The sequence below is a fragment of the Schistosoma mansoni genome, chromosome W (genome assembly GCF_000237925.1).
Source record: "Schistosoma mansoni strain Puerto Rico chromosome W, complete genome".
In the NCBI taxonomy this organism is placed as follows: domain Eukaryota; kingdom Metazoa; phylum Platyhelminthes; class Trematoda; order Strigeidida; family Schistosomatidae; genus Schistosoma; species Schistosoma mansoni.
In genome coordinates, this window is record NC_031502.1 from 55,965,472 (window position 1) to 55,982,146 (window position 16,675).

The 16,675-nt window shown below is 35.6% G+C and overlaps 1 protein-coding gene across 1 annotated transcript in view; it reads right to left on the reverse strand.

Annotated features, from left to right (window-relative positions):
* Smp_162930 (beige/beach protein-related) overlaps positions 1 to 16,675 on the reverse strand; it is a gene marked incomplete at both ends in the record, with an annotated part of 105,860 nt that overhangs the window by 46,287 nt on the left and 42,898 nt on the right. The window contains 7 exons of the mRNA XM_018790235.1: positions 5,467 to 5,544; positions 5,589 to 5,867; positions 7,203 to 7,322; positions 8,633 to 8,788; positions 10,130 to 10,535; positions 12,276 to 12,434; positions 14,280 to 14,681. Of these exons, the coding sequence (XP_018655598.1) occupies positions 5,467 to 5,544; positions 5,589 to 5,867; positions 7,203 to 7,322; positions 8,633 to 8,788; positions 10,130 to 10,535; positions 12,276 to 12,434; positions 14,280 to 14,681 (1,600 nt within the window). The remainder of the gene's footprint in view (positions 1 to 5,466; positions 5,545 to 5,588; positions 5,868 to 7,202; positions 7,323 to 8,632; positions 8,789 to 10,129; positions 10,536 to 12,275; positions 12,435 to 14,279; positions 14,682 to 16,675) is intronic.

Consider the following 16,675-nt stretch of genomic DNA (forward strand, 5'->3'; position numbering starts at 1 on the left):
AATAACAAATGCAAAAATCATTTCACAACTTCTTATCTACTTATCTAAAACTGAGGAAAAAAGTCAAAGGCATAAATATGCTAAAGAAATCATATGATTACACAATTTTTACTAATAACGGTAACCAAAAATGACTTTTATCTAATTCGATTTTTCAGATGAATGTGACTCTCTTCTGATTAGTTGTTACTTGCTTACAGTATTCTTGAACGTTAAATCCAAGTTCTCATTACTCTATACACACTAACTTGTATCATTTATAAATTGTTTGAATATCGAATTTGTCGATGGTTTATCTTCTTCATGTCTTAGCGACTAACTGTTGGAGTGTGGCGTTTATTTATTATTATTTATTTAAACACATAACAATTGGTACAAACGGGCATCAGATATATATGCGCCACACAAATCTCATTTGATTTGTGTGAGGGCTATCATACTGCACAGGTGCCCAAAATGAAACAGGTAGTTTTCTTAGGGGGCAACACCTGGGGCCTTTAACCTAAAGATCTGATCTATAAGGCAATGGAGCATCGTAAGGAGATGCAGTCCCATGGTAACCGGTGACCAACGATTGATTCATACGCATTTGTTCCTTCAGGATCCTGGAGCCCATGTGCATCATTGGTTTGGAATCAGGGTTTTCCAACTCCGCTAGGTGAACTTTCCGTGTCCACCAACCCGGTTAAAGCGCCAGGCATTCGCTTTTCGTCCTCTCAATTTCGTAAACAAAACTCCTACCACGACGAGGCAAAGAGTAGGCGTGCCAGCTACCATCACACTGTCCGTAATAAAACCATTCATAATAGACAATAACACAATCATTTCTTGATTCACAATTGCCATAAGCCCATACCGAGCGTTAACAATCAAAATATTAGAATGAAAACGAGTCAAACTTCAAAAGGAAGTAAAACAATCAGAATGACAAACCTTTTTATCATGAATCATAGATACTCCTTTATGATTACTATTATTTGTAGATAATTTTAATTTTATACATTTATTTAAATTAGGTAATGATAACATCCATTGTTCATTAGCTTTTTTATAATCCATTTGAATTAATTCACGATATGTACGATACAATTCCGATTGGGTAACATGATTGAATCTCTGTTGTTTATAAGATGACGGTGATGATGACATTGATGGTAATAGTAATATTGAATTACTACTGATAATATGATTAGTATTAAGTATCCTTTCAATTATTGTATATAATTGAGTTAGTTGCTGACTAATAAAACACTTAGATACAATATGAGTTTCTTTATTGTCATGATGATATGATGTTAAATATGTTAACCATATTGTTATATTTTGATGTAACCAATATTTGATAGTAATTAGATTATTCCAAAATGTTGGTGAATACTAAACAAACAATGAAATAGATAATGAGATATGAATAAATAAAAGTAGGAAATGCTTTTTCTTAAAGAATGAATAGCCCCCAAATGCCCTGATACGGCCGAGAGTGGGGAGAGTACGCTCTCCCTCTCCAAATGCTCTCTAATGGCCACGCATATATAGCCTCTACCCGGGAAGTCATACTCACTGCCTTCTCGTGGCGGGAGTGTTGTTCATGAAATTGAGAGGAAGAAAAGCGAATCTACGGCGCCTTAACCGGCTTGGTGGACACGGAAAGTCCATCTAGGGAAGTTGAAAAACCCTGATTCCAAACCAATGGTGCACATGGGCTCCTGTATCCTGAGGGAACAAATGGTGTATGAACCAATTGTTGGTTACCGGCTACCATCGGACTGCTCCACTGCCTTGTGAGTCAGACCTTTAGGTCAAAGGCTCTGGGTGTAGCTTCCTAACAAAACCCCCTGTCTCAGTCTGGGCACCCGGGCAGTATCACAGCCTTCATACAAATCAAATCAGATTTGTGCGGCACATATATATGTGGTGCTTCCTTGTACCAATATTTATATGTTTAAATAAATAAATAAATAACAGAATGAATCAATGAAAATAAACTGTATTTCACTACAAGTTGAAAGAAAGATAGAAGCGATTAAAATAAGATTTGGCATCCCACCACGTAGTCGTTGACTAAACAAATCAGTCATGTTAGTAGATGAAGTCCATACGATAATCACTTATAGTGGTTGCAAACATCTGGATCTTCAGTATAATTGTTTCTTCATAAATATCTTTCTATGATGACTTAAAAATGCTTAGTTTTCTTTATTACGACATTACGTTATTTCAGTGCGCTCATGATTCATGTTCTTAGGTGAAATTCGTCTTGCTATTATGCGTTAACGACCAACTACAAATTGATGTCTACGTTGTACTATATAAAGAGAAAGTCCTATCATTCTCACTATAGATTTACTGAAAGTATTTGATAAATGTCTGTTGGCCTTAATGATAATTGCTTATATCGATATTTTGATTAGTCAGTCACCATGTGACCATTATCGACCAACTCCGAGAGGTGATTCCCGTACTTCTAGTGAGAAACTATTATCAGTGGAATTTAATCATATCATAATTGAAATAAATATCACCAATGGAGGTGGATGGTGTTCATGTATTGTCACGAGATCATAGGAGTTATAAAATGTAAACTATTAGATTCCGATACAGTTGTCTAAAAAAGCACAGTTACAGTGACATGTGAATATCATAGGCCCAATTCCTCGTGAGGATATGAATATATACTACTGAGGAATCTTATACTAGGATGAAACAGCTTTCTATGGGCTCATAATTTTCAATGATTCTCTAACTAAAATACAATTTGTGAAGTAAAAGTACAGGCAAAACTACAAAGAAAAAGAACCAAATAGTTTATAGTAACACTTTTAGTTCAATAACGAAGAGGAACAATGTTTGAATTTTCGAAAAAAACATCAAACAGCGATAAACAAACAATTAATACAGACTTTATACGAATATTCGTCAAGGTTAGAACGAATGGTTTGTCAATAATTGGGCGCCGAGTATAGAGAAGTCATTATACGTGAAAACATTATATTTGAAATAGTTTCAGCGATTGAAATTTAAATAATTCCAACGTTTCGTCTATCTAACTTGTCTGAACTTGATACCGACTGTTTAAAAATACTTTATTTGGTGTAAGCTAATGATTATTTGTAATTATAGGTCAACTTTCCTTCTATGAAAATCGAGCATCAACAGATCTTTTCTTTTTCTAAATGTAAAAGATGAAGCTTATTCAATTGACTGAATTTCCATCAACATTCTGTCAAAAATATGATTGACAGTAATAGTTGAATGATAAGCAAGTGATCTAATAATCGATGACTTGCTACAAGAATAGATAGTCCTAGATTCAACTCCTAATAGGGTCTAAACTGTGCACTGCTACTAAAGAGTTTCATAAAATAACAGAATAACTTTCTAGTACTACAAATTATTATTCACTTAAACACATAAATATTGGTACAAAGGGGCACCACATATATATGCGCCACATAAATCTCACTGACCGAGTGCCCGAACCGAAGCAGATGGTTTTCTTAGAGGGGCCACACCCGAAGCCGTCGACCTAAAAGTATGTTCCAAAAGGCAGTGGAGCATAGTAAGGAGATGCAGTCCCACGGAAGCCGGTGACCAACGATTGATTTATACGCCATTTGTTCCCTCAGGATACAGGAGCCTATGTGCACCATTGGTTTGGAATCAGGGTTTTCCAACTGCCATAGGTGTATCCTCCATATCCACCAACCCAGTTAAAGCGTTGGACATTCGCTTTTCGTCCTTTCAATTTCGTAAACAAAAGTGATGCCACGAGAAGGCAGTGAGTTAGACTTCCCTGACAGAGGCTATATATACGCGTGGCCATGTGAGAGCATTTTGAGTGGGGGGAGCGGGATCTCCCCACTCTCAGCCCTACCAGGGCATTTGGGGGCAGTAACACAAAAGAAACTAATCTGTAACAAATATCACATTGAAAAGAATATCTTAATAAGCAATTCAAAACAATCTTCTTTATCAATCAACTTACCATAGATGGTAGGGTGGTTAAACATGAATTCAATAAAAAAGAGTCATCATTAAATAATTTTAATAAATATGTAATTAAGAAATCAACAACTACATTCATTTCTGGTAATTGTATACGTGAAACAAGAATTTGACCGAGAGATTTTTTGTATAAATTCATGAAGTCATTAGTTGTTATATAATTTGAAATATTCGGTAGTTTTAATAAATTACCATTCTGAAAAAGAAGGAAAAAAAGAATCATTGATAGAGATAATGGAAAAGCCATGTGAAATTCAATTACTTGCTTACTTACTTAAGCCTGTTACTCCCAATGGAGCATAGGCTGCCGACAAGCATTCTCTAACCCACTCTCTACTGCCCCTTCCTTTCTAGTTCTATCCTGCTTTTGTTCATTCTTCTCATTCCTGTCTCTATTTCTCGGTGTAATATGTTCTTCAATCTTCCTCTTCTCCTTTGGCCTTCAGGATTCCATGTGAGGGCTTGTCTTGTGATGCAGTCGGGTGATTTGCTCATGTGAAATTCAATAAATACACCTAATCGACTGTTATCATTCTACAGATCCATAGTTTGATTTTAAGGTTGTTTATATGATTCATTCAAATCTATCTAGATTTCTTTGTATCGAACTCTTAAAAATAGCCGAAGGTCTTACCATCCATAAGCTTAAACTAAAACTACGCGTACAAAAGAAGTACGTCTTATCATTATCGTGATATTATTAATTAACGATGATAATTAATATTATTATTATTCTATTATTATTTTAATAGTTGAGATTATGAATGAATCAAGCTAGACAACCATGGAAAACGTGGAAGCACTGGACGGTCATTACATTCTATTTTGGGACTCCTTTAGCAGTGCGCAAAACTGGAGGAATATAGAGGAAAGAGATTGTTCAATAACTTTTTGTTATATATTAAGTAGATACAATAAATAAATTAATGAGGTCGTGAATTTTTAACGACTGAGGTGGTTGGGATGAGTAATACACATGCCAAATAATTTCCCTAACTAGAAGTGCTTGTGCAGAGGTACATTAGAAGAGTAATATGAGCGGTCACATCAAAAAACCATCTAAGATGATGAAATCATTGTCAGTTAAGCTGTTCCAATATTCAAAGACTGCACATAGTGAGACTATAATTCATAAATGACCTTAGAGAAATTCTAAAGAGAATGTCCGCCTACTAAGTAAGACTAGTCAGGGTTACAAACCAGTATGAAGCATTGGAATTATGAATTATAGTTGGTGAGGAATTAGATTTAAGATTTTTATCAGGAACTGACAACAGCTAAAAATGCCAAAATGCTATTTAGCCAAATGGATGAATGAATTTCGCGTCAAAATCCAAGACCTGTTATCTTAAATCTGATTGGTTCGTCCACAAAATGTAGTCTCACCCTACACATTCATTAAACTAAAAAGATTTAGAAAAGTAAACAGGAAAGCTTATTTTTAATCACTATGGTACTTACCTGAATATGTTGTACTGTAGTAAACATTGAAGTGATTATAGCTTGTTCTAAACTTTGTTGCATACGTAAAAATAAAACCTTCTGTTTTGAAAATAACAAATGTATTTCTTTCATTATCTGACATTCAGGATCCCTGTCATTGTCATGATGGAAAGATGACTTTGACAGATCACATGAAGTTTGTTTTCTATCAGCAAAATCATGATGATGATGGTGAGGAGTAGAAGGAGTATGACAAGTTTGATGAATATTTTCATCGACATCAATCTCTTTTCCCAAATCAATATGCAAACTTTGTATTCTTGAAGGAACTGGAGAAATGGTTGTAGTTTGATGTTTAGATATTTCATGTATTGAACTTAATTGATTTAGGACGTTGATAATATTTTCATCTCGATAAGCTACAAAAGAGAGTTGGATGATACATTACATTTTACAACATGTGGTTTAGAAGAATTCTGGTTTCTTTGTTGCTGTTAAACTGGTCTAGTAATATTTTTCTGAGAGTTAAAATGATCTATATTAGATAACTACCATTCAGTAACTTAGTCACGCAATGGTATGAGAAAAATCTAGGTTCTATCAATCCATTTCAACTCCCTGTTTGGATCATAAAGATAGTCAGTAAGTCAGCTACAACGTAGGACCAGGCACACACATGCATCGGTCCAAGTTGTCATACCTCGTTTGCACAACAAGATGAACACCGAATTCATAATAGTTAATTTAGTGGTGGTAGATATATAAAAGAAAGGCTGTACATGAGGATATAGTAAGGAAGGAAGACAGTTATGAAGCAATTTTAATTTCAAGGTTTAACGGAAGATAAAGACTGTGTATATACACCTAGGCCATTGTAATCAATTCTGAGCCATGTCACACAGAGTCTCCAACCATTGCTTACGATAGCCACACCGACCCTAACCAGGTAGTCTGCATCTGCCAACATGGCTCAGACTAGAAGTTAGTGACTTCAAGCACTGATGCCACGTTTTGGTTTGGCCTTAAAGATAGTGTTTCGATGGTTATAAGATACAAGTCAGTTATGTTGCTGGTATAGTGTCGGGCGGTATTTAATTCATTTGTTTAAATCACAGTCAATTTTTAACGCGAAACTACACTTGATGGTTTTTATTTCATTTTTGTAATCGTTGTTTGAAACTTCTCATTGATGTTGAGGTCTACACAAGCTAAAGGCTACCTGGACTCACTAGCTAAATACATAACATGAAGGGGCTTGAGGGGAACGGTACTGGGTTCGAGTCCCGGAGTGAATATCTACTTTGGGTTGCAGGTACATCCAGATGAAGAGGCCCGAATAGGACGAGACGCGAGTTCTGGATTCCACTGCCAGCCTTCATCCCTTCCTGCTAACAATGCTTGTGAATTTAGACTATATCGAGGCAATACTCACAGTATGCACATATGCCAATTAGAGACTGACCAGTTGCAGTCCTAAACATCAATGGGAAGATTCAAACAAGTAATACTAAGTGAATTTAATTAACAATACGGTTCTCAGATTTTACTTCGGCGTTCTGTATATTTTGTATTCACATACATTCGATTGTCACCACCTATGTTCTTGTTCACTACATGAACATTAAGAATAACAATAAGTACCTGGTGAAATACAAAACGAACCTCACTTTTATGGAGATCTATGAAAAGAACTAATCCTATGAGAAATAATTTAACTAGTCCAAGAAATGAACCATAATTATGGGTTAACATACGTGAATAAATAAGTACATTGACAGTACAATTTAATATCCATACTAAATGATTATGATGTAATTTTAAATGTTCACAAAGATACTTTATATTTCCATCATCAGTATTGGTTTGTATATCATCTGTAGTATTAAAAGAGAGAGAGAGAAAAAAAACCAAATTTTGAAAATAGGTATATGTTATAAACGTAAGAAGAGGATGCTTGTTATACCGCTAGGGTTTTTGGTTATAACAGTCCTTTCACTTTTTACACGTATGTGGGACGTTAATTTACCTTAGACGAATATCTACACTAGATTCCCACCCAGTGTCTATTCTACAGGACTTCAACACAACTCAGATCAAGAACACGAGATTAGCCTGACTATAACGTCAATATATTTCCACACCAAAATCCGATACAAAGAACAGTCAATCAATAACAGTCCATCAACAGGGAACAGTTCCTACATAATAAGGATAGGGGAATATATATATAACACATAACACCTGTCATCCTATCTAATGTCTGACTCATCAAGACAACCAATCACTGTCATTCTCGCCCACACATCAGTATAATATAGTTGAAATCATGAGTCAATCGAGGATAGATCACCATGGGAAACCTGGAAGCACTGGACGGCCGTTTCGTCCTATTGTGGGACGCCTCAGCAGTGCGCATCCACGATCCCGCCTCACGAGATTCGAGTCCAGGACCTATCAGTCTCGCGCGCGAGCACTTAACCGATAGACCACTGAGCTGGCATCCAATAATCCATATTATTTAAGGTCTCTAAATATAAACGATTTAGTATGGAGAAATCTGTGAAGATTGTTAAACTTTCACAGCTTATATCACTAAGTGGTTTTAGCCAGACCAGCATTTAAAACCTGGAATCAATAGAAACGTGTTTCGTCTTAGTATGGGGCTCTCTAGTAGAGTGTATTCAAGATCCCACTTCCAGAATCAAACTTATGAATATGATTTAAGATATGAAAAACCTACAATTTTCACAAATCCCTCCATACCAATAATAAATACTTCTAACCAACAGCTCGATTTAGGGTGGAACTCCTGGAGTTTTAGTGAGAAACCGTGAAAAATCCAGTGAGACCATGTAGGTTGAGAGACAGTTATTCAATGAATGGAGTGAGTGAGGATTGAACACTATCGTCAATTGATTGAAGCCGAAAATGTACGCCATTTCATTCAGGTTCAATGATCTGAAGATCAAGCGTTAGACAACTGATTATAAATACCTTCACCTTTTTGATACATTGACTATGCTAGTTTCGAGCTATCTACAGTGCTTTACTACAATTCATTACTAACTGGCTAAACTAGAATACAAATATTTTATTCATATGTACAAACACTCATTCACTTTTCATTGTAGACGACCGATGTCGATCGAAATATTAAAAAAAAATTTCCCCTGGATAAACTTACTTTCTTGTTGTTTATCTGTATTTTGTTGACTAATGGCTACTGATCTGTTAAGTTCCTGTCCAATTCGATCTAATTGACTAGTTGAAGTTTCCAAAAGACTGTGTAAAACTCGACGAACAAGACATCGACTAACTGGTCCAGGATTAAACTGCAGTTCTGAAATTGAAATATGATTAAAGAGAAAAACTGTAACATGAAATTATTGTTTAATAAAAAAAACTAAGACAAGATACTATCCAATAATTTTTTGAGTAGAACTAACTTACTTACTTACTTACGCCTGTTACCCCTCACAAAGGAGCATAGGCCGCACACCAGCATTCTCCATCCAATTCTGTCCTGAGCAATCCTTTCTAGTTATTACCAGTTGTTATTCATCCTTTTCATATCTGCTTCTATTTCCCGGTGTAATGTGTTCTTTAGCCCTCCTCTTTTCCGCTTCCCTTCACCATTCCAAGTTAGCACCTGCCTCTTGATGCAGTTTGGTGATTTCCTCAATGTATGTCCTATCCACTTCCAACGTCTTTTCATAATTTCCTCTTCAGCTGGAAGTTGGTTTGTCCTCTCGTACAGAAGTCTGTTGTTGATAGTATCCGGCCAGTGAATATTAAGTATTTCACGTAGACAACTGTTTATAAATACTTGTACCTTCTTGACGATGGTTGTAGCAGTTCTCCACGTTTCACCTCCGTACAGTAGGGCTGTCTTGACGTGCGTATTGAAGATTCTCACTTTGAAATTAGTTGGCAGTTGTTTTCAGTTCCATATGTTTTTCAATTGTAGAAATGCTGCCCTTGCTTTGCCAATCCTCGCCTTTACATCTGCATCCGATCCTCCTTGTTTATCAACGATGCTTCCCAGGTACGTGAATGTTTCCACCTCTTCCAGAGTTTCTCCATCAAGTGTGATTGGGTTGGTGTTTTCCGTGTTGTATTTTAGAGTCTTGATTTTTCCTTTGTGTATGTTGAGGCTTCAAGATAAGGTGTAAGTGTATTTGCACGATTTGGACCATTTCTAATCAATGTCATAAAACTCTATTTATTAGTCACCAAAAAAACACAAACTAAACAGTCTATTCCTACGATACAGCTTAGGTCAACAGTCAATTATACTTCATAGAATGATTTTATTCTATGGTTTGATCACTCCTAGCTTTCTCACAACGTATTCCTCTACCACACAACGGTACACGTCATGATGGATAGTGTTTAGAAATATGTCATAAATGTTAGTGAAGATCAACAACTTCATCAATTGAGTTAGAACTTTTACATAGTACCTTTACATTCAACCTTTATACGCACTTGATAATGTGGTAGATCAAAAACGGATATCATCACAATGATCTTAGGGAATATGAACAATGCTTCAAAGCATCGACGATCAAGCACTAATGCACTGCTACTATCCTCTATATTTAAAAGATACTTTTCATAGTCAAAGAGCAATACACAGGTCCAGTGACAATGATTATGATAATATCCAACAGTAGCTTACCTGATTCCAAGTTTACAACATATCCATCATAATCTTCATTGTCTAATTCAGGTTTCATGGAAACTAAATATTGCAGAAAAGTTCTTATTAATTTAAATCGTGTTGAAGTATCAAGGGAATAATGAAAGGCAGAAGAGGTTGAAGTCACTAATTCAACGCTAAATTTTTCATCCATTATTAGCCAACTAGTTACACGACCAATTAAACGACTTAAACTAATTAAAATAGGCATTAGAAGAGATGGGATATTGTACATTGTTCTATTAGTGCTGTTATAATCACTATCATTCATAAGTAATAATGAGTTGGCTTTATCCATGCCAAATTCTAATAACCAAGCCATATTAAATAATACTGGTAATAAATTAGATTTGATAGCAGAACTGAGAACACAATTATCTGAATCCTAAAAATGGGGATAAAAAGAAAATGTCAGATGAAAACTTTTTGAAGAAAATTAAAACAAAAACTGAATTTTGATTTTATTTATTCTACCACTTTGTTAGTGTAAGGATGGCTCGCTGGTAAACTTTAGGAAGCCTTCAAGAAGCCCAGAAAGAGCCGAAGACATTCCATTCAATCACTGCTAGGGGAATATTCTAGAGTGTCAACGTGTAGCTTCCCTATTAGATGGATAAGAATGACTCCTATGTGCCTATTAGTTGTCCAAAAAACTATAAATACATGAGATTTCTATACTATATTTTGACACAGTTTCAGGGAATAAAATTCCTACTTACTAGTCTTCTGTCTTCTCTCTTGTGACGTTGCGGGTTCGATCGTTCAAGTAGTCTAGTAGTACGCGGCATAGCAAGAATCAAAGCTCTAGATATAACAGTTAGCAAGAAGATTCTGTAACAGAGTGTTGGGGATGCTAAATCCCCAAAACTCACTTGGTAAATGGCCTATTTTTGTAATTTTATTTTGAAATTTTGAATTTCTTTGTTTTCGCGCCAAAAGCGCTCTTTTCACCTTCGAGTCGAATTTCTCACTTGTAAAATATCTTAAACCCTATTGGTCTGTTGTATCTTTTAGTGTGCTATTTTGTAATGCTGCCCAAGGACAAATTATTGCTGTATATATACGTTTGATTTTTTCCCCTTACGGAATATATTTTCCCCGCTTCCAACTTGGTCTTCTTACTCTAGTTAGCTGGGTCTAGGACGCGTCAGAATAACTAGCTTATCGGTCTCTGGTCACAAGTCTTTGTTCCGTTCGCTGAATAGTGAATTCGAAACGCTTCAGATATAACACAGAGAGACTGAATACAATATGTTATAAAATTAAGAATGCAGACAGTATGATTAGAAAGTTGTTTTTTTTCAAGGAGGCTAAATACCAGTATCATGATTATCTTTGTAATATGAGAAGCTTGACCTATAGGGAATCATCATAATTTAAGTGAAAACTGAATAACTGTCTGGAAGCCAACCCCGGAATAGATTGTTTTTCTTTTGGAGTAACAGTCATTGAATTTTTGACGTAAAGGTATGATCTGTAAGAGAGTAGATTAATTTCAGAAGATTCAACCATATGATAGCCAGTGAACAAAATACATATGTATATCATTCTTCCTTTTGAGATTCTGAAAGCTAAATGTATTATTAGTTTGGAAACTGCCCTAGTTTGTTTCTACGTCATCATTTACAATGCGTAAAAGCCCAGTACTCCAATTTTACACTTCATTTTGCGCATAAATACTACCTCCAAGTAGAGGTAACGATTTAAAAAAAAGAGAATATAAAGACACGACTATAGATAAACTACTGAGTGAATAGAGAAGCAAATTACAATAAACTAAAGTTTAAGAAGGGGGTTTTGTGAAGATTTTAATAATTTTATATAGTTGAGATCATGAGTCAATTAAAGCTAGACCACCATGGAAAACCTGGAAGCATTGGACAGCTGTTCCGTCCTATTGTGGGACTCCTCAGAAGTGCGCATCTACGATCCCACCCGTGGTATTAGAACTCAGGACCTGTCGATCTCGCGGACGAACATTTAAACTCTAGACATCCACGATGCCGCCTCGCGAGATTCGACTATGCAACGATCTACTTATATGTTTGGAAGGTTATTCAATAGATCCATTTATGAATATTCAGCATAAATTGGAATCAAATGAATTCATAATACACAAACTAACCTGTAATAAAATAATTAAAGCATCCAAACCATAAGTGCATAAATCAATCTCTGATGTAGTAGTTTCATCATTGTTGTCATTATCGACAACAGCAGCAGAAGAAGACGAAGACGAAGTCAAGTGATTTCCTTTATGATGATCATCTTGATTAGATTGTAACTTAGTATGATAATCTATTTTTAATTTAACAATACAGCTTAATAATGCATCAATCAAACTACCAATTAATGTTGAAAATAATACTGGAAACGTAGATAATAGATAGTATTTGTGAAAATTAGGATTATTACAACGGTTATTATTATTATTAGTAGTAGTAGTAGTGGTAGTAGTAGTAGTAGTAGGAGTAGTAGTAGTAGTGGTAGTAGTAGTAGGAGTAGTAGTAAAAGTGGTGGTAATAGTAGTAGGGGTAGTAGTGGTGGTAGTACTAGTAGTAGTAGTATTAGTAGTAGTAGTGGTAGCGGTATTAGTAGTAGTATTCTTATTAGCTGTTAACTCATTGTATCTCACATTATTGACATTGGAATTATTATATGCATTGTCAATTATATTTTCGAATTCGAAAGAGATAGTAAGATGATGATGAGCTTGACGAAAGTAAATCGGTTCAGAGATAAATCCAGTTACATCATATGGAGGAGATTCGAATAAACAATTAGTTTTCTATGATTGTAAGCAACAAGAAAAAAAAGTTTTACACCAAGTGACTAAAAAAAATTACCTAGCAACAAATATGTGAAATTCGTTGAAATGACAATACATATAACGAAATTTTAGACAGTATTGATATCGATTAAATGGAAAACTGCATGGATTTGGCAATATGCTATACTATATCCCAATAAGATGGTTTAACGAAAATACACTAGCTTCGAGACTTAAAAGCATTACATTCCATTCTGAGTAGAATTGTGGTAGAGCACTGATGAGGAGTCCCAAGTTAGGACTAAACACTTTTTCAATACTCTCTGTTATTCAATAGTAATCTATGGAAGATTCATTTATCATATCAAATCATTGGTTACCATAGTCATGCGGACCCCAACCAAGTAGTCTGCATCTACCGTCACGGCTCAGACTAGAAGTTAGTGACTTCAAGGACTGATGCCACGTTTTGGTTTGGCCGCCCCTAACTCTTTTCCAACCATCCCCTACACTAGTCAGCATAGCACGTCGTGGTAATCGGTTTTCAGGTATATGTAACACGTGGTCCAGCCATCTCAGTCGATGAAGATTCATGACCTCATCAACTGATTTACCATCATTTCCTAATACCCTGTATCTAACTTCACTATTAATTACCCAGTGATTCCAGCAGATGCGAGCAATATTTCTGAGACCTTTGTGGTCAAATACTAGTAATTTAAGAGTATCTTCTACTCTTAATGGCCATGTTTCACAGCCGTAAAGTAGAACAGAAAGAACTGCTGCGCAGTATACTCGTCCCTTAATTGATAGACGGATATCTCGTCTTCACCATAGGTGACGTATGTTGGCGAAAACTAAACGAGCTTTTTGAATCCGTGCTGAGATTTCGTCAAACACCAACCCATTAGGGCTGATCACACTTCCAAGATAAGTGAAGTTGTCCACGCGTTCGACTACTCTATTCCCTATCCTTAGTTCAGGTGTTGAGTCAGGCCAGTCCTGGAGTAACAATTTACATTTGGATGGGGAGAAACGCATCCCAAACATCCTGACATTATTACTCAGTTCTAACAGAAGACTCTGTATTTTGTCAGCGTCTTCATCAAACACGACTATGTCATCTGCGTATTCTAAGTCAATTAGTGGACCTCCTGGTAGGAGATCAATTCCTGAAAATTCAGTCGACGAGACTGTTATTTCCAGCAATAGGTCTATAATGAATTTAAACAAAAATGGCGATAGTGGACAATCTTGTCAGACACAACTTGAGGTTGTAAAATCAGATGACAGTTCGCCATAAGCTCTCATTCGACTGGTAGTGTTACAAAATAATATGTACAATGAAAAACATCTTACCTTATCAAAATGTTCAGTAAAGATTGTTTCACAATTTTTCATTATTGAAAATTTTTCTAATCCATGTAAAATTAAACCTAAGGCACGATCTAATAATTTTTTTGAGCATAAATGACGATTATTATAATTTTTCAGGTCAACTTCTGAACTTGGATTTGTTATACACATAAACGATGTTGTCGGTGATAATAATCCTGTAGCGAATCTGCGTATTCTTGATAATTGAAATGGTATAATTCTATGAGATTGTGAGGTAGAATGATGATGATTATGGTGTAATGTTCCAGGAATAGACCAATCAAAATAAACAGATTGACTGAAATTTGATGATGATAATTGTTGGCATTTTTTTATCCATTTATTAGCTTCGAAATGTAACCAGATACAGTAACCGCTAAGAGCCTTTAAGGTGAAGACAAAGTAATAAACAGTGAACAGAAATATCAGTCAGTCAGTCACAACGTAGAACTTCGTACGTACGTAAATCAGTTCGATTTGCCATACCACATTAGTACAGAGTTGCAGTTGTCGATTCACATCCCATAGTGGTAGAAGTAGTAAGAGTATAAGCATTATGTGAAAGATTAGGGTTTGGAGATGTTATTGAAAGAGTATAATACAGTGAAATATATATATATATATATATTAGATATCAGTAAAATGGATTCCATTGTGGTCAATGCTAACACTATCACTTATCAAAATTAGTAAACACATGCTGTATGTAATTTGGTAGACTTTTAAACTGGCAACTATAAGCCTATGGTGCACACGAGTACAGCTAACTATCACATACAGTATTTTGGGATTGGGAACCAAAGTGAATTTTAAGCTGATCAGACAGTTGTTCCACCCCTTTTCCCTTTTAATGTATGGGTGTTGTGAGGATGGTCCACAGGTGAAGTCGAGGAGGCTCTAGGAAGCCCAGGAAGAGCCGCAGACATTCCATCCAATCAGGGCTAGGGGAATGTTCTAGAAATGCCAACGTGGAGCTTCCCCATTGGATGGATTAGTTTGATACCTATGTGCTTATTGGTTGACCTAAATGATAATTTACTTTCAGCCAAAAACTATAAATACACGAGATTTCTGTGCTATATTTTGACATTGTTTGGGGCAATAAACTTCCTGCTTACCAGTCTTTGTCTTCTCTCTTTTGCGACGTTTGCGGGTTCTATCGTTCAAGTAGTCAAGTAGTTCGCGGCATATTAAGAATCAAGGCTCTAGATATAACAGGTGTCCATGCACATATGGTAACTTTTACGATCAAAAGGAAAATATGATGTTAGCATTAGCGCCATTTTGAAGCTGTATGTATAAAATCAAAAGACTTCATCTTTCAGTAAAGGAAAGTTTGGTTCTATGTAAACTGTCGTCCTGCTTGAACATCTTGGCCATCTGTTACTGCTGTCTAGATATTTCACCAAGTTATCTAATTTTTGTTTGTTTTAATACATCATTATTTCTATTAGGCGCATAAGCTATTCAGGTGCTTTTCTGAAAAGTGTACAACCCTTCGTTGTACAAATTATGAAAAAACCCATTCAGAGATATCATGGTTGCTGGCAATACGTAGCGAAAAGAATGTACATTATTTAGATGTCAATTGACTGGACCGCTAACTTCCAACTGACGATCACTCAATATTTGTCTTCAGGGTCGATCAAGAAGTAAGAAACTGAAACTTGTTGAAATACATTGTGCTGAGAATTCTGTATTGTATCAAAAATATAATACTAAAGAAAGCTAATAATAATAATAACATATCCACGATAGCTATTTAACGTCTCCAATTCAAAGCTACACTACTGAACTCTCCCCTGAATGAACAGTATAATGTAAATAATTTAAAAACTTTCAGTCGATTTTTTCGAACCATTTAATATATTAACATTGTATGAGCAAAGTTGTCATTCTAACAATGATGACCACATTGCAATATGATCAATATAGTTCAATAGGATTCGAAATTAATCAGTATAAATATTTCATACTTAAAAAAAGTCAGTTACAGAACTGATGAATCTGATCGTATTCCAACCAGTTTAGCTCGATTGAGTCATACAGATAGGTGAACCAGATTATCACTTCACAGCAGGAGATTTGGTCGGGGATAAACCAACATTTATAATTATAATGAACTTGCAGAAAGAAATAAGATTAGTCATAATGGATGTACATTTTTTTACAACTGACTTCGATCATTATTGTTGAAGCGAATTTTTCGATACTCATGCAACTTCTATAGCAGATATAAAACAGGTTGAAACTCGTGTCATCTATGGCGTAGGCGAGATATTCGTCTAGCAACCAAAGGACGGGTTTACTGTGCAGCAGTTCGTTCCGTTCTACTTTATGGCAGTGAAACATGGTCGATAAGAGTAGAGGATATTCGT